At 37.0% G+C, this 23,843-nt stretch overlaps 1 protein-coding gene across 5 annotated transcripts in view; it reads left to right on the forward strand.

Moving 5' to 3' along the window:
* CADPS2 (calcium dependent secretion activator 2) overlaps positions 1-23,843 on the forward strand; it is a 397,782-nt gene that overhangs the window by 92,007 nt on the left and 281,932 nt on the right. For all 5 annotated transcript variants that reach the window (XM_077773241.1, XM_077773245.1, XM_077773242.1 and 2 more), the window contains exon 5: positions 3,651-3,772. In XM_077773241.1, the coding sequence (XP_077629367.1) occupies positions 3,651-3,772 (122 nt within the window). The remainder of the gene's footprint in view (positions 1-3,650; positions 3,773-23,843) is intronic.

A 23,843-nucleotide genomic window follows, 5' to 3' on the forward strand; every position in this document is an offset into this window, starting at 1 on the left:
CAAAATTATGTTTGTGAGTTAGTGTCGGTGTGAAACCACACACTGTTCTCTGCTCCATTGCCCGTGTCGTAAACAGGGCTGCTCAGTTAATAATGAAAGGGTTTTAGGGGGAGAATAGGAGTTAAAACTTCATTTTGTGTGTTCTGAGAAGCTTGCATACTTACACAATTATTTTGATGTTCTCTATTGCTGTGGGTATATAAGGCAGGTATTTTCCATCCATGGCATAATACAGATCTTTCTCGTGATGCCCCCGGTATTATAAATAGGAAATGTGTGTCCAACAACAAAATGAGATCACATTCAGTGCAGACTACGTCCGCAGTATGCATCTGTAGACCTCTAGGTCCCTCTCTGTCCCCAGGGCCTCTGACCTCAGCCTTGCTAAACTCCATAATTACCCCGCCCCATTATCCAAGCTTTGCTTCTCAACCTAAGAAAATCCTGAAAGGCAAGCAGTTAATTGAATTTAAGGGTCTCACATTTCATCAGTCAAGCTTAGAATTGGTCTAATGGGAAAAGTTTTTTCTAGGAACTGAAGTCTGGGTTTCAGGGATAAGTGCAGACTTGAAAAACTCACATTTTATCAGCCTCTTTAAAATTGCTACTGACTGCTCTTTTCTCACACTCTTCCTATTCTGTTTTCAAGCTGATTTTTTGCCACAGCTCTTACCTCCTACTATATAATTCAGTTATTATACTTATTATTCATTAACTGACATATTCTACAATGAAAGCTATGGGAAGTTGAGGTCTTTGTTTTTACTGCGGTATCACACTAACGTAAAACACTGCCTGCTATACAGTTAACTTGATAAATATTGATTGAATTGGGGACTTTGATGGTTCAAAAAGCAGCAGTTAGCCACATGTGATTACTTTTAGCTCTCTCCATTCATGAAGCCTTCAGAGAGAATACTAAAGCAAGAGACCAGCTAACCCACAAAACTGTAAGCCATACAATGGGATTTTAAAATTAAATATCCAAGTAAGGGGAGGACAATAGATGTTCATCTATGAAGTTGAGTCTGCCTGTTGGAAGACGAGAAATGGTGGTCACTGGCATGAGAACAGTTGATTTTCCCTGGTTTTAGTCTTGCAGACCCCGTGTCTTCTTTCTCTGGAGTATATGGTCCCCAGATACTGCTCAGCTTTGTTTTCTCAAATCTGCCCAGGCCCAAGTGCCACAGGACTCGGTGGACAATGCATTATTCAGAAGTATGCTACCAAGTTTTATATTTTGTTCATGCCTCCCTTCTTTTTGCTTCTAGAATAACTCCATATATTTTATCTTTATTATATCAGTCACAGATTGGGAAAGAGAAGACGGAATTTAGAGTAGTTTTATTTTGTGCAGTTGCATTATCAAATTTTGTAGGGAATTGGTCGAAACAGGTATCTAAAATTAGGTTAGTTGATGGTCCATGGGATTCTGGACTGTCTTTATCATTAATGATTGAGACTAGCTGTGTGTGGGGTTTTTTTTTTTTTATTCCTTTTGGAAATCAGATCTATAGAATCGTGTTGTTTTATTTATACGTATGGATTCCAAACAGAAGTTCCTTCTTTTGAAAGTGGCAGTTCTGCAGAATAAAACCTTCCTGGCACAGATGGGAGTATTGTTTTGCAGAGCAGAAAATGGTTTCCCGAGTTGTATGCTTCAGGAGGTCCTGTTTACAGTAGCTTGTAGTAGAGGTGATAGAAATAGCGTTAAGCAGATGCCTCCTTTCTTCTCTTTTGCACTTTGACTATTAAACATACTGTAGAAAGAGATGCAGTGCAAATAAGCATATTCCCAAATAGGAACCAAAACATTTCTAGTTTATCATGTGTACATGATTCTGTTGCTTCACATATTTTAATTAACCTTCCAAAAATTTTATTAAGTCATTGGGGTCAGGGCACCTGGGTGGCTCAGTCGGTTAAGCATCTGACTTGTGGTTTTAGCTCAGTCATGATCTCACAGTTAGTGAGAATGAACCCCACATTGGGCTCTATTCTGACAGAGAGGAGCCTCCTTGGAATTTTCTCTTTGCCTATGTCTCTGGTCTCTCTTGTGCATGCTCGGTCTCTCTCACACTTAAAAAAATGTTTTAAATGACCAAAAAAAAAAGTCATTAGGATCATGGTGGTAAGTCCGTGTGGAGTTGGCTTTTGATTGGTATGGTTACATATCTCTTTTTCTCAGCTTCTGCTTAGTTCTAGTGAGTTTCAAAATGACTAACAACAAAGTTGATTCGTTAAGAACATATACCTTCTTTTGTTTACTTTCCATCAACGAGATGAAGTGCTATACTTTAACTTCCTTGAATGTATTGGAGCAACGGTGAAAGATATTTCTGTTATCTTTAGTTCTTAGTCTGTTTTCAATTAAGTCCTTATTTTTATTCGTGCCTTGGTATGTGTTTCATTGCAATAAAATGACAGAAGTCTTGATTGAGGAAGGAAAATGGTTCAGAGTTTGACCTTTTTAGTGATTAGTTTCCTATTTTTTCATGAAAAATATTTGGCATCTGTATTTATGAACATAATCCTTCTGTTGTGCTGGAGAGTGAAAGGAAAAATAGGGTTGTTGTTTTTTTTTTAAGACCTTTTGCCTCCAGATTCATATCACAACTCAATGAAAAGGGTAATGACTTTAATAATGCATTAAATGATCAATGCATGATTTTAGAGGATATTTTGGTAGCTACATGGCATGAATGCTATTAATCTTGTTTGTGCAAATACAACATGAGATCAATAAAGACATGAATGTGCATATTATAAAATGCCATTGAATATATTTTATGAGATTTGAGAACTGAGGAAACGTTAGGATACAAGTTTTGGTTGAAAAAAACTATAGCAAATATATTTTATGTGTACACCCAGTGAAAACATTAGGTTACAATGTTTTAAGATCAATAGCCTTTTATATAAATATAAAAAGATCACTTGAAAAAAATTGTTTCTCCTTTTTCCAGGAGTTACAGATGCATAAAATAATATCAGCTTCTACCTTTTTCCAGTGTACTGCCTCAAATTAGCACATATTTTTAATGGTTGGAAAAGTCATTTTTTTCCTTGTCAAGTTAGTAGGAAGATCTTAACTGGCAAGTTAAAGTTTCCAATTGCATCATATATACATTTGCTATGATGAATATTCTTTTATAAATATTTTTAGGCATCTGAAATAAGTGAATATAGAAAGTTCTGATGATGTCCCCTACTGATTGAATTGGTATGATCATGATGTGCACCCCTCAGGTAGCATTTCACTTCACGTGGAACTCGTCTCCTTCTCATTTTAGCACCTTCACTGAATTTTCATTGTCATTCTGCTTTACCTGCTGCAAACTTGCCACCATTTTTTTAAGGATCTCAGTTTGTACCTCACTTATTCATTCACTAGGGCTTATATCTAGACATTTTACCTTACTTTAATAGCTGGCAGGAGAGATTTCGTCAATGTTAGACTTCTTCAGAAGGTTATTTATTATACCTTCCATGAATGCAGGTGGGTTATAAGGAAGATAAAGTACCATCGTTACCAGATAATTTGTTTAATTGGGCATTCTAATTGTAGTCGATGCTGCTATCTCTGTGTATTGCTAAATGCCACCAACCTGATGTATCATTTATTTATTTATTTATTTTTTACTTTTTAGATTGTCATCATGGAAGTTCAAGGTTTGAAGTCTGTTGCTCCCAATCGAATTGTTTATTGTACAATGGAAGTGGAAGGAGGAGAAAAACTACAGACAGACCAGGCTGAAGCCTCAAGGCCACAGTAAGCCACTTGGGGGGAAAAAAAAAATTCTCCCCTTCCAAAGAAACCTGGTGTATTTATTTGCAGCATTGTGTGGTTTTATACTCAAACTGTTACTTGGCTAGGCTTGTCCGAACTGTGCTAGAATTATCGTATGCCTTTCTAGACAAGGATGCCGTAATTAGAACTGTAGCAGAATCCCTGTGTAGTACAAATGGAAAATCTAACATGCAAATGAGAAGCTAATTATTAGGCAATTAAATGTTGGTAAGTCATTTAAAAGGAAAACATGTGTTAACAAGTTTTGTTTAAAAGGTAGTGCTTGATCCTATTTCAGTTTCTAGAATGGTAACTTAATAGGTTTTCGATTTCCATATATTCTAACACTGATTATGTTGAGGTGGATACAATTTTGCATACTGTATTAGAACATTTAGGGAATAGCCTTGAGTTAGAGAACTAGTTAATGACAACCACATGGTAATCAGAGAAGCTAAAGCTGTTCTTTGCTGGCAATTTTATGTTTCAAATTCTGGGAATGAGTTTAATTAAGTTTGGAAGATGTTCTTTTTAACTAGCTGAAACTTGGGAAACATTACAGTCTCTGGAAGAAATAACCAGGCTAGTCTGAGGAATTTGAGTGAAAATTGCCTGGCTGTCATTTGTACACTGCCTGTGGAAGAGAATTTTTTTTCCCCTTCCTCAGGATTTAGGATTTTTGTCTCATCACAGCATGATGATGGGCCTAATCATACAGGAAACATTGGTTCAGATCCTGGCTAGGTATGGTTAGATAGTGGTGAATAAAACCTTTCATTTACTGTAGGCAGGCAGGCAGTTTTAGGTGGGGACACAAATTGAAGTGTAACAGGACAGATGTGCACAGAGTAGATGGAGAAAGAAGCAATTTGCAACTTCTCACCCTTCCTTATAAAAAGCCATACAAGTCTGCCCCTGACCAGCCCCTCATTACCTTTGGGACCTTGCCTTGACCCTCTGTTCCCCTGGTCAGTTACTAGACTTCATGCAGTTCCTTAAACATCTCTGTCTGTTACCATTGAACTTGCTTTTTCCCCTCTGCCTGCCTACTTTCTTGCCTTTGTACGGCTGGATCCTTGATATTAAGATTCTGAACATAAACCTCACTTGCTGAGCAAATCTTTTAGATAACCCAATATGAAGCAGATATTTTCTGGCTCATTTTAATTTTTAGACTAATGTGTTTCTCATCTGTTCGCTTTGTAGTGTTTTCCCTTGAGAAAGGGGCAGATATCTTGTCCTATTTGATCTTCTAATAGCCAGGAGGCTGTCAGAACTTACTAGTTCAGTTGTTTGCACTTATTTTTTATGACTGAGTCATAGTAAATATTTAAGGGTGTAGTATTTACTCCTGCAGGCAAACAGAGTTGAGTTACATTATGACAATGAGGTAAAAATAATGAGGATAAACAACTCTTTTAAGAGATTCTCTAAACCTAAAAGAAGGCTGTGGAGATAGAAGGAAATCTATAGGGGCCAGTTTTGGCCAGGCATATGGAGTCCAGGGAGAGGCTTGGTTTTTGTTTTAAAGGACAGCTGTGTTAGTGTATTCACAGAATTGTGCGACCATCAGCGCTTTTAGAACATGCTCATCACGTCAAAAAGAAACCCTGTACCTCTTTCCTGTCAGTCTTAGTTCCCCCCGTCCTGAGCAACTACTACGTCACTTTCTGTCTCTGTAGATTGGCCGATTCCGGGCATTTCATATAAATAGAATCCTATGTGCTCTTTCATGACTGGCTTCTTTCCTTTAACATAATGTTTTCAAGGTTCTCCCATCTTGCAGCATGGATCAGAACTTCATTCCTTTTAATGGCTGAATATTAGTCTAGAGAGAATGTGTGTATACACATTTTGTTTCACCATTCATCTAGATTTTTGATGCTAGGGTTTCCACCTTTTGGCAATTATGAATAATGCTATAACTAAAGTTGTACAAATCTCTGTTTGAGTGCCTGTTTTCAAAGGTTTTAGGTGTGTGTGTATATATATATATATAGGGGTAGATATGCCGGATCCTAGAGTAATTCTATTTTTAGATTTTTGAGGCTCCACTAAATTGCTTCTCACAGTGATTGCACCATCTTATTTTCCTACCATCAATGTATACATGTTTCAATTGCTTCACATTCTTACCAGTATTTATTTGCCAGATACACAGTTCTTCTAGTAGGAGTGAAGTGGTATCTCCTGTTTCTTTGATTTACACTTTCCTCCTAATTAATGATGTTGAGCATGTTTTCATATGTTGATTAGCTATTTGTAGATTTTCTTTAGAGGAATGTCTATACACATCTTTTGCTCCCTGCCCCCCTTTTTTTCTGAGTTATTTTTCTTTTTGGTTGTAAGAGCTATTTTCATATTCTAGATGCTAAATCCTTATATATATGATTGGAAATGTTTTCTCCTATTATGTGTATTATACTTTTATTTCCTTGTTATTGCCTTTTGCTATTGCTCAGTTTATTTTTTTGTTGTTGCTTGTTGGTGCTGTTGTTGTCCTATCCAAGAATCTGGTGCCCAGTCATAGTCTCAGAGACTTATCCCCATGTTTTTCTCCTAAGACTTCCATAGTTTTTCCTTTTACATTTAGGTCATTGATGCATTTTAAGTTGAGTTTTGTTCACAATACGATAAAAGGGTTCAACTTCTCATTTCATTTCGCAATTCAGTTGTACAGTTCTTCTGTTGAAGAAACTATTCCTTTTTGATTGTGTTCTTGTTACTCTTGAAAATCACCTTACCATAGATACATACATGGGTTTATTTCTGGGACCTCACTTGTATTTCATTGATGTACTTCTGCTAGTACCACATTATTTTGATTACCATTGCCTTGTATAAAGTGTGTTTTTATTTTTTTTTGCTTTGTATGATGTTTTAAATCACGAGTGGTAGTCTTCCAGTGACATTCTTTTCTGAGATTATATTGGCTATTCTGAATTTCCATTCACCTTTAGGGTGAATTTGTCATTTTCTGCAAAGATTTTGCAAATATCTCCAGCTGAGATTCTGATAGAGATTGTGTGGAATCTGGTCCATTTGGAGAGTATTGCAGTCTTAGCAGTGTTGAGTCTTCGTATTCATGAACATGTAATGTCTTCCTAGTTATTTAGGTCTTTTGTTTCTTTTAATAATAGTTTATTGTTTCCAAAGTGTAAGTTTTGCACTTCTTTGGTTAAATTTATTCCTAGTAATTTATTATTTTTGGTGCTATTATAAATGAAATTATTTGGGGATTTTTCTATATAAAAATATAAAAAATATATAAATATATAAAATATAAAAATAACTGATTTTTTATATGCTCTATGCTGCACCCTTGCTGAACTTTATTCTAATGGGGTTTTTTTGGATTTATTTTATTTCTCTTTATATAAAATGTCATTTGCAAATAGTGATAATTGTATTTCTACCTGATCTGGATGCCATTTATTTATTTGATTGATTGCCTAATTGCCATGTCTCCTTCAGTGCAATATTGGATAGAATTGGCAGGAGTAGACCTCCTTGCATTCTTCCTGATTTTGGTAGGAAAGAATTTATCTTTCACCATCAAGTATAATGCTAGCTCTGGAGTTTTTGTAGATGTCTATTACCAATTTGTGGTAGTTCCTTTCTATTTATAGGTTGTTAAATGTTTTCATTGTTAAAAGGTTTTGGATTTTGTCAAATGCTTTCTCTCCATCTGTTCAGATGATTATAAGGGTTGTTGTTTTTTTTTTATATAATCTGGTGTATTACATGTTTTAAATATTCAGGTGTCAAACCAACTTTGCATTCTTGGCATAATTTGCACTTGCTCATGAAGTATAATTCTTTTTATTTGTTACTGAATTCAGTCCTCCAGTAGTTTAAGAACTTCTGCATCTATGTAAGAGTGGTCAATTAATATCTTTTTTTGTTAATTCTTTATCTGATTTTATATTGGCCTCATAGAGTTTGAAAGTGGTCTCTCATTTTATTTCTTTTTATTTTTGTTGGAATTTTTGGAAGAGTATGAAGAATTGGTATTCTTTAAATGTTTGGTAGAAACAAGTGAAGCTGTCTGGGGCTGGACTTTTCCTTATGGGTAATTATCTATTAGCAATTCAGTCTTTTTATTTATTATAGATCTACTCGGATTCTCTGCTTCTTGTCACTTTTGGTATTTGGGATCTTTCCAGTAATTTGTCCATTTCATTCAAGTTATCTCATTTACTGGCATACAATTATTTATATTTTTCATTTATAATGTTTTTTGTTTCCATAAGGTATTCCCTCTTTCATTTCTGATTCTAGTGGTTTGAATCTTCTGTCTTTTTCTTAGTCCATCTAGCTAAAAATTTATCTTTTCTGATGTTTAAAAACCAAACTTTTGTTTCACTGATGCATTTTTTTGCATTAATTTCTATTGTAATCTTCATTATTCCTGTCCTTTTTCTTTTAGGTTTAGTTAGGTCTTCTTTTTATAATGTCTTAAGGGGGAAAGTTAGGTTTTTGAGGTCTTTTTTCTTCATACAGGTGTTTACAGCTATAAATTTCCTTCTGTGCACTGCTGTTTCAGCATCCCATAAATATCAATACGTTTTCTTCATTTTCATTCATCAAGGAGCCTTGAGTCAGGGACATGGGTTATTTGTATGATAAATAGTGGAAGTAGTGTCTAGCTGTAAAGAAGATCCAAACCTCAGATCGTATCATACCACCTCAGTGACTGAGGGAATTGAAGTCACTCCTCAAACCCATTGGAAACACAAGAGTATGTCACCACCCACTGGTTGGGAAGCTCTTTTATGTTAGCTATGTTAGTTTATTTAATCTGTGTGTCTTAGTTCAGGCTATTGTAGTGGAAATACCATATACTGGGTGGCTTAAACACCAAATGTTATTTGTCACAGTTTTGGATGCTGGAAGTATAAGATCAAGGTGCTGGCGTGAGGGCCCTCTTTCTGGGTAACACAAGGCCTCCTTCTTGCCAGATCATCACATAGTAGACAGTGAGCTCTTGCATCTCTTTATCTTCTCTTATAGGAGCACCATTTCCATCATGACCTTGTCCAAATCCAGTCCTCTCCCAAGGGCCTCACCTTAGGACACTCTCACATTAGGGATTAGAGCTTCAACATACGAACTTTTGGTGTGCACATTCAGTCCTTCACATTTCACCTATGGCCTCTCAAAATTCATGGCTTCACCTGCAAATTACATTAATTCCATCCAGACAGCCCCAGAGAAATTAACTAATTCCATCATCAATTTTGAAGCCTGAAGGCCAAAGTCTCATCTCAGTATCCCCTAAATCAGATACAAGTGAAACTCGAATTATGATCCATTCTGAGACAGAATTCCTCTCCAGGTGTGAACCGGGAAACATTCAAGTAAGTTATATGCTTCCCAAGAACAGTAGTGGAAGAGGCTCAGACCAGATCTTCCTGTTCAAAACCAGGGAAATCAGGAGGAATAGAGGGGTGAGTGACAAGTCCCAAGTAAATCTAAATGGCAAAACAAACTCCTTTAGACATTAAGGCTCAAGAACACTCTCCTTTGGTTCTGTGCATTGCCTTGTAGAACCACTAAGGCAGTGCTCATGCCTGTGTGCCTCTGCTCGATGGGTGTTTTGCCCCTGGCCTTCTGGTGGCTGCCATCTGGCCTGTTGAAACCAAGGTGATGGCCCCATCCACAAGATCCTGCTGGGAAGAGGTCTTACCCTTTGAAACTGAGGGTGGGGATAGCTCTAACCCATGTCCCGCCCCCCACCCACCCTGCCCTACAGGCTTGTTGCACTAGAGGCCTCTGCTGGGATTGCCAGTCCTCAAGATCTCTGAACCACTCCTGGAGTCATTCCTCTCTTGCCTTGAAGACTAGAATGTGTTCAAAGCTGAATCTACGGACCATCTGTATAGGGTCTAAGGAGTTCAACAGCCTTCCTTCATTTTTTTCCATCTCCTTTAGTTGCGCATTATTCCTGCCGGGATGGTTGAGGAGGTTCATGGTTCATACTTATACTTCTCTCCTTAGCAAATGATTGGTCTCCCACACCATTAGTGCTCTCTTCTGCCCATGCTTTCTCAATTTTTTGTAATATGAACAGGGTGAGTCTTTAAATTCTTTATCATCTGGTACCATTTTGCAGAATAATTCTGTCTTTAATTCACTGATCACTTCTTACTTTTTACTGTAAGCAGTCAGGAGGAACCAGGCTGCTCTTCAGTGCTCAGCTTAGACGCTTCCTCAGGTAAATCTCCAGTTCACTTCATGGAAGGTTCTACGTTTCACAAAACACTAGAACATGAACACAGTTCAGCCAGGTTTTTGCCGCTAATAATGAAGATCGTCTTTCTTGCCGTTTCCAATAACATGTTCCTCATTTCCACTGAGACCACCTCAAAATTGGTTTTACCATCCATCTTTTTTTTTACCATCCATATTTTTTTAATTAACATTCTGTTTATAATTATTATATATTCTCCAATATTATAATTCTCTCTTCTTAGCTTCACCAGAACTTCCTTTAGAATCTCTTCAGTGTAATATTGGCTTCCTCCAGCAAGCACCTCAAAATTCTTACAGCCTTGACCCACTTCCAAAGCTGCTTGCCGATATTTAGGTATTTGTTTCTTAGAGCGACACCACACTTCTCCATTTGGGCTGCTACAATAAAAGTACTGTAGAATCAGTGGTTTAAACAGCAAGCCTTTATTTCTCACGTTTCTGGAGCTAAAAGTGTAAGATGAGGGCACCAGCAAGGCAGGGTTCTTGCTCAGGGCCCTCTTCCTGGTTTACAGATGGCTAAGTTCTCCCCGTACCCTCATGTAGTGGAGACACCGATCACCACCATGACCTCATTCAAACTCGGTTACCTCCCAGAGGCCCTAACTCCAAACACCATCTTGCATCTTGAGGATGAATGCCTCAACATGAGAAGTGGGGGTGGGGGACATAAGCCCTGTGACAGAAGTAATTCATGTAACCTTGAGGGAGTGCACATGCCCTAGGAATCTGAATACCATATTACTTCTTTTTACAGAGTCTTTTACAAAAGTTTTACTGAGGTAAAATTTATACAGCATAAAATTATTCCATTGTCATGTAGATGATTTTTAGTAAATGTGCTTGTACCGCTACCAGCTGGTGCCACCACTCTCAATTCAATTTTAAGACCCATCACTTCGAAAAGTCCCGCATGTCTGTTTTCACTGTTCCAAACGCCAGTTCCAGGAAGTCACTCATCTACCTCTAATGCTATAATTTTCTTTTTTGTAGACATTTCATATAAATGAAATCATGCACTGTTTACTCTTTTATATCAGACGTTTTCATTTAGCATAACTTCTACAAGATTTATTTGATACTTATGTATTTGGTCAATCAAATGAATTAACTTTTATATCAGTAGTTACTTTAACAACTCTTTTCACAAATAGGTTTTCATAGGGTGTTTATCATTAAAAAAAAAACAAAACTTTTTTCAATGTTTACTTTTGAGAGAGGGAGTGACAGCATGAGCGGGGGAGGAGCTGAGAGGGAGACAGAATCCGAAGCAGGCCCCAGGCTCTGTCAGCATAGAGCCCGACAGGAGGCTCAAACTCATGAACCTCGAGATCATGACCTGAGCTGAAGTCCGACAGCTAACTGACTGAGCCACCCAGGTGCCCCAGATGTTTCTCATTTAAGTTATGATGTATTCGTAAAGGGATTCTGATAACAGGGAACATGTAAGTGGACAATTCAAGTGAATTAAAATGCTAGAAGTTAGAAAATATTACAGTAATCCTCCAGTCCTCTTTATTACTGTGACCACAAGGAAATTTGGCTAAAATACTGCCTTTCTCTTTCCTCATGAACACTGAATTAACTTATAAATTGAATTAAATGATTTATATTTATCGTGTATCCCAGAGGAAGATTACCTTTAAAATGTGTCTTCTGAGTGCTGACCAACTGCAGCTTTTCAGCAGTGTGGTTACTTCTGTCTTGAAGTCACCTTGCACAACAGGAAAGAGATTCATCTCCTCCATCATTATAGCAAATCATGCCTCAGACACGTTTTCTACATTTTATTGCTTTAACAGTTTGTGCTGTATTGGATATCAATTCATCCTTCTGTCTGATACTAATTAAAGTGCCTTATTTAGTCCATATTTCCAATAAACTTAATCAAGATTTCTAGCCATTGCCTATTTCATTCCTGTAGTTCACATTTCCTGCCAGCAATTAGGCGGAAACAGTGTGTGAGGTTGGTGCATAACTTAGAAAATAGAATCTGAGATCTCATAAAAGTGTGTTTATAGACAAGTTTGATTTACAAAGAGTAGTAGTGAGTTAAAAGGTTTTATTTTTTAATAGAAGGAAGAGACTGTAGGTGAATTGTATTTCAGTTATAGAGGAAACTGTTTATGGATTTTCATGGTGTCTCAGCCAGGAAAGTTTTGTTCTCTATGAACAGAGATACAGAAACATAGTTGCTACACTTGTATAGCTTTTGCTACTTTCAGACACTTTGTTATTTGAGTTTTAGCCCGTACCCTTCATGACCCCACCTGAAAGGAAAGTGACCATAAGAATGACAGACTGCAAGGGGGAAGGATCTGCCTTGTCATCCTCACCAATCTCTCAGTAACACTGTGCCTATAAATAATGATCATCTTTGAGTGCCTAAAACACAAAAGCTGATAATTTCCCATTGAGGATGAAGATAAATCTTGGTACCAGAGAAATAAACGCAAGGAAATTAGTTGTTAGAAACAAACCAGAAGTGCCTGTGTGCCTCTGTCAGTTATGCGTCCGCCTCTTGATTTTGGCTCATGTTGTCTCTGTATGAGATCAAGCTCCACATAGGGCTCTACACTGACAGCACGGAGCCTGTTTGGCATTCTCTCTCCCTCTGTGTGTGTCTCTCTCTCTCTCTCTCAAAATAAACAGGCTTAAAAATGTTAAAAAAATAAATAAATAAGTAAACCAGGAACTGGGAGGAAGGGGAAGTGGGGAATTGTTCTTTAAGGCACACGAAGTTTCAGTTATGCAACATGAATAATTGTATGAGACCTACTGTCTAATATTGGACTCGCAGTTAACAATACTAGACTATGCACTTGACCACTTAAAAGGGCAGAGCTCGTGTTGCATGTTCTTACCACAATAAAAAAGATACAGAGGGAAGCAGCACTGGTTTGGGGAGGTGTTTTGTTTTTGCCATAGTTTCTGTATCTCTTTTATGCCATAGTGTTATTAAAGATATCTGAGACTCTTTTATTAAAGGTGTTTGAAGGTTAATTGGTTTCTGCTCCTGATCCTCTGAAAGTAATATGAAGGGAAGGAGAAATTAAAAAAAAAAAACAAAAAAAAACCCCCAAAAACCAATGAGTTGCATCATTAGAGAAATGTATTTATGGATATGAGGACAGAATTTTTTTCTACCTCATGAAAATGATGGGAAATACAGGCCCCAGACCCGTTTCTGACAACTCTGAATTCTGAACCAGAATTGTAACAATCTGTCAAACTATGGAAGGAATAGTAGAGCCACAAATGGAAAACTTAGCAGAGTGTCCAGGTGCTAGGACAAGTGTGTGTGAGAGATTAGGTATGGACGGCATATAAACTGATGGAAGCTAGCCATGCCTTTGTAAGACATAGTAGTTTTCATTTTAATTTAGTAATGTCAGGGTTTTGAAGTATAGTTTATTAGCCTGCTACTCTTGTAGAGCAGAGATCAAATATACTACATTTTTAAGTGATCTATCAAAAAGTGTGCCTATTTTTAATGAACCTAAAGGTAAACACTAGAATGATGTAAGTTTCATGTTTCCTCATTTCCATCTTTAAAAACAGGAGCTTGCTTCAGCCTACATAAATTAATTCGCCAGAAGTAACATTTCTCTAAGCTGATGTGACTGGTATAGAACAAAATGAAGCCTAAAGAGACCAACATTGGCCAAATACAGGAATTACTTTCATTGAGAATTTATTTGGAAGTAAAGGAAGCTAATTTGGGGATCCTTGTAATTAGTGACATCTGCATTAAAGGAAAAACAGGATGGATTCAGGTTCCAGATGCTGGCTGAAGAACCCTATGAGCTGAAATGGAAAATGGCTGTGAGAGAGCCTGGGTGAAAGTTTTTATTATGATGATGATCAACATCTCCATGATGGATTTACAGCTTGTAAATAACTTCCCCTTAGAATCCGTGACTTTTTATTCAGAGCGACCTTTTGTAGTGGCTTTTCATTATTAGTCCATTTGATTTATGTAACCAGTGTATCAAATGGGCTCAATTTGGCAGAGCATGCGTAGCAAACAACTTAATGTTTATCCCAGGGTTTCTCTCAGACATACTCTTAGAATCTCCCTTCCACATCCTTTGAAGACATGTTGGCAGAGAGCGTAGCCCTCGTCGTCGTTAGCCTTTAAATACCATGTTCAGGTATTACGATTTTCAGACCAGTTTCAATCAAAACTTATGCCATTTCAAAGCTTGATCTTTTCTTCCAGCTCCTCCAGAAACCTGCAGGAGGGCGAAACGTGCTATAGTCCGTTCTTTTCAGGATTGGTGCTTGGCCTTCTCATAGTTTTTCTTCCACCTTTGGGTAGGATTGAGGTTGGGAGAAGGGGAAAAGGTGAAAGGGGCTCAAGATTGTGTGTGTGATGCTCTTGTCGTTCTCTCTTTTAGCAAATGCCTTTCTATCATGGCGCACATCCACACCTAACTTTTCTCTGGTGCAGGGCATTGGAGATGCCCCATGCTGCCAGCAACTTGTGACACCGCACTGTTCCTTCCTAGAATGATGCATCCTTAGCTGCCATCTTTCTCTTCCCCTGAGTTTACTGACATCACCCACACAGCCTCTTCCTGCTTGCATTTAATTTCCTCAGCAGATGGCTCAGATGATGTAGAAGCTTCTAGAAGATGGGGGCTATATCATAAACCTCCTGGTTTCTGTTTAGTACCAGCTGCAGTAATATGGCCAGATAGTGCTCAGTAATCTAAATGTTTACCCCTCACAATATGAAAAAGAGTCTCCCGGTATGGGCATCAGCAGCATAGATCATCCAGCCCTTGTGCTCCCATCTCAAGCTCCCAGTTTTCAAGAAATTCCTTGGAAAACATACTGTTAAAAAGTAGTTACTTTGTTTGTACCTACTGGTGACTGGAATTGAGGACACTTCCAACTCTTGCTACCCTTGCTATCCTGATAGGGGACCCTCTGGGTAAAGATGACTACTTCCCTGGGAATGTAGAAGCACAAGTAGGATTTTAATAAAATCAGTAGATGATTCCTTAGTTCATAAGTACTCCTTCCTGAAGCTCTTCTTTCTAGAAAAGAGCCTGCTATATGCAAGTTCTTCCTGGAACTTGGCTCTCTTATTTGACTTTCACAAAGAAAAGGCACATCTCTCAACCAAATTGAGTCTTAGCATGGTTCTTGTCCTAGAGTGGGAAAACTTCCAGGTCACCATTCAGAGGGGAAATTTATGATGTGCTGGTTTTGAGAAAGTGATTGACAAATGATGTCATTAATCCTTCTGTAAATTATGAGACTTGTACTTCTTTGCTTTCAACAAAGATGAAGGGCTTATTTTGAACTGCTAAATGATTGAAAAATGGTTTTTGCTTATCAATCACTGTAGGTGGTAACATTTAAGCCAAAAATAATTAAGCAAATTGATGGAAATTGCTATAATAAAATCTATCTACTTATTTTTTGTGCCTACAATAGGAAAACGAAAACCGGGAAGCTGATCATTTGAAATTAATACTAAACTCAATCTAAATTAAATAATGGTCACTACTTTAGATACCTTAGATAGATACATCAACTAATTGGGAAAAAGAAAAGCCATTTCATTAAGAGATATATATCAAATGATTTTATTTTTTCACATTAATCACTTGTCATATTTTGGATCATTTGAATACTGTTAATTGTAATAAAAATTGGAAAGAATTTTATTTCCTAGTTCATTTTTTGACTTGGTTTATGACACACAACTATGTAAGGCGTAGAACCTGATATTTTGGTAGATGTTATGAAATGATTATCACAATCAAACTAATTAACATATTTTACATCCCATAGTTACCTTTTATATGTATGATGAGATCTATTGAGATCTACTTACTCTCTTAGCAAATTTTAAGTATGCAATACATTATAAAATGTAATTACCATATTGTGATTAGTTCTTGAGAACTTACTCATAAAGGACACATTGTATCCTTTGATTAATATCTCCCCATTTCTTCTACCATACAGTTTCTGATAACCACAATTCTTGTTCTATTACTATGAGTTTTACTTTTTTTTAGATGCCATATATAAGAGATCATGCGATATTTGTTTTTCTGTATATGGCTTATTTCACTAAGAAAACTACCCTCCAAGTTCCTTCACATTGTTTCAAATGTCAGGACTTCCTTCTTTTTTTAAGGCTGCATGATACTCCGTTGTATGCATATACCACATTTTCTTCAGCCATTCAGCTATTGATGAACACTTAAGTTGTTTCCATAGCTTGGTTACTGTGAAGAATACTGGAGTGAACATAAGTGTGCAGATCTCTCTTCAAGACAGTGATTTTTAGGGGCCCCTGAGTGGCTCAGTTAAGCATCCAGTTCTTGGTTTTGGCTCAGGTCATGATCTCACAGTTAGTAGATTCGAGCCCTATGTTGGGTTCTGAACTGACAGCATCAAGCCTGCTTGAGATCCCCTCTCTCTCTCTCTCTCTGCCCCTCCCCTGTTTGTGTGCTTGCTCATTCACTCTCAAAATTAATAAATGTAAAAAAAAGTGATTTGGGGACTCCTGGTTGGCTCAGTTGGTTAGGCATCTGACTCTTGACTTCGGCCCCAGTCATGATCTCTTGGTTCATGAGTGTGAGCCCTACTTAGGGATCTACACTGACAGTGCAGAGCCTGCTTGGGACTCTCTCTCTCCACCTCACTCTCAAAATAAACTTAAAAAAGTGATTTTATTTCCTTTGGGTATATACTCAGACATGCAATTGATGGATCACATGCTAGTTCTATTTCTAATTTTTTGAGGAACCTCCACACTGTTTTCCATAATGGTTGTGCCATTTTATGTTCTCACCAGAATGCAAACGTTATTCACCTCCTCATCAATACTGGTTATCTTTTGGCTTTCTGATAATAGCCATCCTAGTAGGTGTGAGGTAATATCCTGTTGTGGTTTAGATTTGCATTTCCCTGATGATGAATGATATTGAGCATCTTTTCATATACCTATTTTAGGTTTATTTAAGCCATTTATAGGGTTTTTTTTTGTTTGAAAGTTCAGGTCTTTTTCCCATTAATAGGATTATCTGAGTTTTGCTATTGAGTTGTGGGAATTCCTTATATATTCTAGGTATTAATCCTTTATCAGATGTCTACTTTGCAAATATTCCAAAAGTTGCTTTTTCAGTTTTTGGGCTATTTCCTGTGCAGAAGTTTTTTACTTTCATTTTTGCTCTTGTTGCCTGTATTTTTGGTGTAATTCAAAAAAAAAAAAATCCTTGCCAAATCAGGGTGCTTTTCTTCTGCATTTTCTTTCAGGAGTTTTATCATCTCAGGGATTATGTGTAAGTCTTTAATCATTTCTAGTTTATTTTTTGTATATGCTAAGAATCCAGGTATATTCTTTTGTACATGCATATCCAATTTTCCAGCACCAAACATTGAAGAGACCATTCTCTCCCATTGTATATTCCTGGCACCTTTGATGAAAATCAGTTGAACGCACGTGCATGGGTTTATTTCTGGGCTCTCTATTCTGTTCCCTTGATCAGTGTCGTCTTTCATGGCCATGCCATATTGTTTTGATGACTATAACTTTGTAATATTATTTGAAATAAGAAAGTATGATGCCTCCAGTTCAGTTATTCTTTCTTAAGATTGTGTTAGCTTCAAGGGTTTTTGTGATTCCAAATAATTTTAGGATTTATTTCCAACTTTTTTGAAAAATGCCATGGGAAATTTGATAGGGATTGTATTGACTCTGTAGATTACTTTTTTTTCTGCGATTCTTTTCATTAGCATCTTACAGTTTTTAGTGTTCAGATCGCTCACCTTTTTGGTTAAATTTATTCCTATGTATTTTACTCTACCTGTTGATGTTATAAGTGGGATTTTTTTTTAATGCCCTTTATGGATAGTTTGTTGTTAGCATATGGAAATGCAAGTAATTTTTGTATGTTGATTTTTATATCCTAGATCTTTGCTGAATTTATTCATTACTTGTAACAGGTTTTGGGAGAGGGTGGAGTCTTTGGCATTTTCTATATGTAAGATTGTGTTTTCTACAGAGACCACTTCTTCCTTTCTGGTTTGGGTGTCTATCTCAGACCTGCTCTATTCTGTTGAATGTAAGTGGCAAGAGTGGGCACCTTTGCCTTGTGTCTGATCTTAGAGGAAAAGCTCCGTGTTTTTCACTATTGAGTGTGATGTTAGCTATGGACTTGTCATATATGACTTTTATATTGAGGTATATTCCTGAAGAAGACAAATCTATATATTTTTACATAGATAGGTATCTTTATAGATACAATATACCTATTAATATATATTTTTTTTTACAGAGAACCTTAGAGAAAATAAAAATTATATATAAATTTGGGGCAGATAATTAGGATCCTCAGTTAAGCATGCTCAAGTGTTAAAATATATTACAATAGAATAAAATTCTAAGTTTCTGAGGGGATAAAGAGAATCAAAGTGGAATCTTGAAGTAAAATGAAATAATGTTACATTTCCAGTGAGCATCTGACTCTTCATTCTGTTCCTTTGTTTATTTTGTTCACTTGATCTCAGGGTTCATGGGATCGAGCCTGGCATGTGGCTTTGCACTGACAGTGCAGAGCCCGTTTGGGATTCTCTCTCTTCCTCTCTGCCCCTCCAGCATTCATAGTCTGTCTTTCTCTGAAAATAAATAAACATTAAAAAAAAAAAATGGTGATCATTTCAGTAAGGAGAAAAGATGTTTTAGGAAACCTAATTGAATAATATTTAATGTGAAGTGGTAAATAAGTTCATATTTTCAGAAATGACCAGAATTTATTAAAAAAAAAAAAAGACCAGAAAGGCCTATTTTGGAAGTAAGAATTAAAGAGGTAATTTTTAGGGGGACCTGGGTGGCTTGGTCAGTTGAGCATCCTACTTCCGCTCAGGCCATGATCTCATGGTTCGTGGGTTCAGGCTCCACGCATCGGGCTTGCTGCTGTCAGTGCAGAACCTACTTTGCATCCTCTGTTCCCCTCTCTCTGTACTCTCCCCGACTCGCACGTTGTCTCCCTCTCTCTCAAAAATAAATATTTCAAAAAGGAGGTAGAGTTTTTAAATAATTCAGATTTTAAGATTTTAAAATGTTAATTTCAGAGTGATTACAGTGGGCATTTATCAGGACAATGTGATTTTAAGGAAAAGAATGAGACAGACCAGAATATGAATCCCAGCTTTACCACAGATGACCCATGTTATCATGGCTAGTTAGATCTCTTTCAGTGTGTATCTTTATTGGTGAAATGGGGGTAATATGCTTCTATCAAGGATTATATTGTGAATTGAGATAATGCAGGTTGGAATACTCCACATGTTCTGCTTTTACCTCTTCCCGTATACTAATTTTTTCTTTGACCTTTTGTTTCCTGCGCTTGTCACTGAATTTGTTGATGTTTCTTTCTTTACAACATGTGTATGTGTTCTCTTAGCATCCTATTTGAAAGAACAGGGAATTAGCAGGAGGGGCTCACACTTGAGGAAGGATTGAGTGCTCTTGACAACATGAAAGAAATTTGTTTGATGAAGTGATATTTGCTTGTGTTTCCAGAGTCCGTCCTGCCTGAGATTTTTGGCTGCGTTGTTTTTTTTTTATTGTCTTATAATATTTATGTGGTAAGAACCCCATAACCATTTTTTCTTTTTAAGATTTGAGAGTTAGTTTCAATCAAATATAGGCAGTTTTCAACATGAATAATAGCCTGGTGTCAGCTATAAAGGGACAGCATTCTTTGGTTGTCACATACTTACTATCCGCATTGGTTTTGTTTCTCAGTCGATGTCATTGAAGATTTATATCTGCTCTGGTAAAATGCAGCTGTCAGAGGGTTGCTAGCACTGTGCATCAGAGCACCCTGCAATTGTTGACAGTGACTTTGCAGCCATGTCTTTCATGTTGGCACCGTGTTAATACATTATGTGCGGGGCGCTCAGCTGTGACTTGTATTGCAGCTGTGGAATTGAAACGCAGCTGGGGGCTCCCACTATGATTGACATGTGGATCAGCAAAAGAAAGGATAATCCTAAATTCAATGCAAACCTCCATTACTGGGATTGTCTCAGCTATAGGGAAATCTGAAACAGATTGTAAAAATATCTTGGAATCCTTTGTGGCCCTCAGTGGTAAGAAGGGAAGACAGGAGGTTGTTTCTTTAAGTTAGAGTGTTTAAAGGGCCTTGGTGGCCGAGAAGCAAGCTAAGTAGGAGTCCAGGAGTCAGGAGTGCCCTCTTCCCCCAGGCCTCTGCACGTGAGGGCACGGCGCTTCCTTTGGCTTTCATCCGTCCAGGAGATCTGAGTACTGCTCCAAGACCACATGAACTGGGTGAAGGTTTTGCCCCTGGATTGCATGGTCTTTTCTTTATTAAAGCACTTTTTTAAAAAAAAAACTTAAATACAATGAAATGTGAATACCACATATTATATTTACAATTTATATTCATTCTGATGACTCCTTATATACATATGCCTTCATGGTCAAAAATACTCCCTTTGGGGTGATATCTATAGTGTATACATTTATGTATATGTACATGATTATATAGATTTTTTTTCAGTTAAGTGACTGTATGAAATACAATTGCAGTAGTTGTAATAGGATGAAAACTGAAATTCTTTGCAGGTGAAATTTGTTATTCTCGTAAGAACACAACATAGGATCTCCCCTCTTAACACATTTTTAAGTGTACAATATAGTATTGTTTACTGTGGGCAAAATGACTTTCACTAGATCTCTAGAATTTATTCATCCCCTAGAACTGAAACCTTTTACTTCTGGNATTCTAGGAGTTTGACTGTTTTAGATAGGTCCTGTAAGTGGAATCATGCATTTTTTGTCTGTTTGTAACTAGCTAGTTTTACCGAGGATAATGCCCTTAAGGTTCATCCCTTTTGTCACATGTGGCAGGATTGCATTCTTTTTTCAGGGTGGAATAACTTTCCATATCTTCTTTATCCATTCATAACACATTTAGGTTGTTCCATATCTTAACTGTGGTGAATAATGATGCAGCAAGTGTGGAAATACTGCTATCTCTTTGAGATCCTGATTTAAATACTTTTAGGTATATAACCAGAAGTAGGATAGCATGGTAGTTCTCTTTTAATTTTTTGATGAACCTCCATACTGTTGTCCATACTAAATGCACCATTTTGTATTTGCATCAACACTGTGATGAGGATTTCAATTTCTCCATATCCTCTCCAGCACTTCTGTTTTTTAGATTAGTAGCCATCATAACAGCTGTGAGTGATCTCTCATTGTGGTTTTTGCCTTGTGTTTCCCTGATGATTACTTACGTTGACCATCTTTTCATGTACCTTTGGTCATTTGTGTATCTTGCTTACAGATAGGTCTATTGAAGTCCTTTTCCCATTTTCTAATGGGTTTCTTTGGTTTTTTTTGTTTGCTGTTGAGTTATATTCTCTATATGCTTTGGATATTAACCAAAGCTATTAATATCAGATATTAGTCTTGCCAGTATTTTCTACCATTTCGTAGGTTGCCTTTTCACTGGGTTGATAGTTTCCTTTGCTGTACAGAAGCTTTGTCTGATAGACTTTCACTTTGCTATTTTTGCTTTCTGGCTTATGCTTTTTTAGCATCATATCCAAGAAATCATTACTTAGACCAGTGACCTAAAACTTTACCCTTATGTATTCCTCTAGGAGTTTTATGGATTCAGATCTTACATTTAAATCATTAATTGCTTTTGAGTAAATTTTTGTATATGGTGTAAGATGAGGGTCCAATTTGATTGTTTTGCATTCAGATGCCTTTCTGTTTTCCCAGCCCTATTTGTTACAGAGATTACCTTTTTTCCCCATTGTGGATTCTTGGCACTCTTGTTAAAGATTATTTGATTGTAGATGTGTGGGTATGTCAGGGCCCCCTGTTCTGTTTCATTGATCTGTATATTTTTAAGCCAGTATCCTATTGTTATGATTTGGATAGCTTTGTGATATATTTTTAAATCAAGAAGTGATACCTAAACTTTTATCTTTCTTTTAAAAAAAATTTTTTTTAATTTCTGAGAGAGAGAGAGAGAGCATGAGCAGGGGAGGGTCAGAGAGAGAGGGAGACACAAAATCTGAAGCAGGTTCCAGGCTCTGAGCTAGCTGTCAGCACAGAGCCCGACGCAGGGTTCCAACCCATGAACTGTGAGATCGTCACCTGAGCCAAAGTCGGACGCTTCATCGACTGAGCCACCCAGGTGCCCATAAACTTTTATCTTTCTTAAGATTGCTTTGAATGTTCAGGGTATCTAGTGATTCCATTTGGTTTTTAGTATTTTTTTTTATTTTTAATTTTTGTAAATGCAGTGAAGTTTTATTAGGGATTATATTCAGTTTATAGATCACTTTTGGTAGTATGAACAGTTGAACAATATTAAATCTTCCAATCCATGAGCATGGGGCATCTTTCCATTTATATACTTTTAAGTTCTTTCATCAATTTCATATAGCTTTCATTCTAGAAGATTTTCCACCTTAGTTAAGTTTATTCCTAAATATTCTTCTTTGATGCTATGTAAATGGGGTTGTTTTCACAAATGGGATTGTTTTCCTAATTTCTTCTATGGATTGCTCCTTGTTAGTATATAGGAGTACAATTGATTTTTGTACATTAATTCTATATCTTGCAAATTTTTTTATTAAAAATTTTTTTTAATGTTTATTTTTGAGAGAGAGAGACAGAGTGTGAGTGGGGAAGGGGCAGAGAAAGAGCGATGCACAAAATCTGAAGCAGGCTCCAGGCTCTGAGCTGTCAGCACAGGGCCCAACGTGGGCTTGAACTCAAAAGCTGAGCTGAAGTCAGATGCTTAACCAGTTGAGCCACCCAGCCCTGCAAATTTATTAAATTTGTTTTCCAGTTCTAACAATTGTTTTGTGGAATCTAGTATTTTCTACATACAAAGTAAGAGCTGCAAACAGATAAGTTTATTTCTTCTGTTCCAATTTGTATGCTTTTTAACTTCTTTATTGCTCTGGCTAGGACTTCCAGTACTATAGTGAGTACAGTGCTAAGAGAGGGGCACCCTTGCCTTGTTTCTGACCTTAAAAGATCGATTTTCTGGTTTTCACCATCAAGTGTGATGTTAGCTATCGGCTTATCATATATGGCCTATATTATACTGAGCTTAATTCCTTTTATACCTAATTTTTTCAGAAATCTTTATCATGAAGGATGTTGAATTTTGTCAAATGCATTTTTTTTTTTTACATCAGTTGTGATGATTAAGTGATTTTTATTCTTCTCTCACCGTGGTGTGTCCCATTAATTTGGAGATGTTGAACTTTTTTTATTGCATCCCAGGAATAAATTCACTAGGTCACGGTGTATGATCCTTTTAATGACCTTGTTGATTTTATTCTGCCAGTATCTTGTAGAGGACTTTTATATTTGTACATACCAAGGATATTGGCCTGTAGTTTTTCTTGATGGTCTTTGTCTGGCTTTGGTATCTGGAGAATGCCAGCTTTTTAAAATGAGTTTGAAAATGTTCTCTTCAGGGGCGCCTAGGTGGCTCAGTTGGTTGAGCATCCAACTTCGGCTCAGGTCATGATCTCACGAACCCCACGTTGGGCTCTGTGCTGACAGCTAGCCCAGAGCCTGGAGCCTGCTTCAGATTCTGTGTCTCCCTCTCTCTGACCCTCCCCTACTCGTGCTGCCTCTCTCTCTCTTTCTTAGAAATAAATAAAACATTAAAAAAAATAAAAATGTTCTCTTCAGTTTTTTGGAAGGGTTCGAGAAGTGATTAGTAATTCTTTTTTAAAGTTGTGGTATAATTTACCAGTGAAG

Source organism: Crocuta crocuta, unplaced genomic scaffold (assembly GCF_008692635.1).
Source record: "Crocuta crocuta isolate KB4526 unplaced genomic scaffold, BGI_CrCroc_1.0 scaffold16, whole genome shotgun sequence".
Classification (NCBI taxonomy): domain Eukaryota; kingdom Metazoa; phylum Chordata; class Mammalia; order Carnivora; family Hyaenidae; genus Crocuta; species Crocuta crocuta.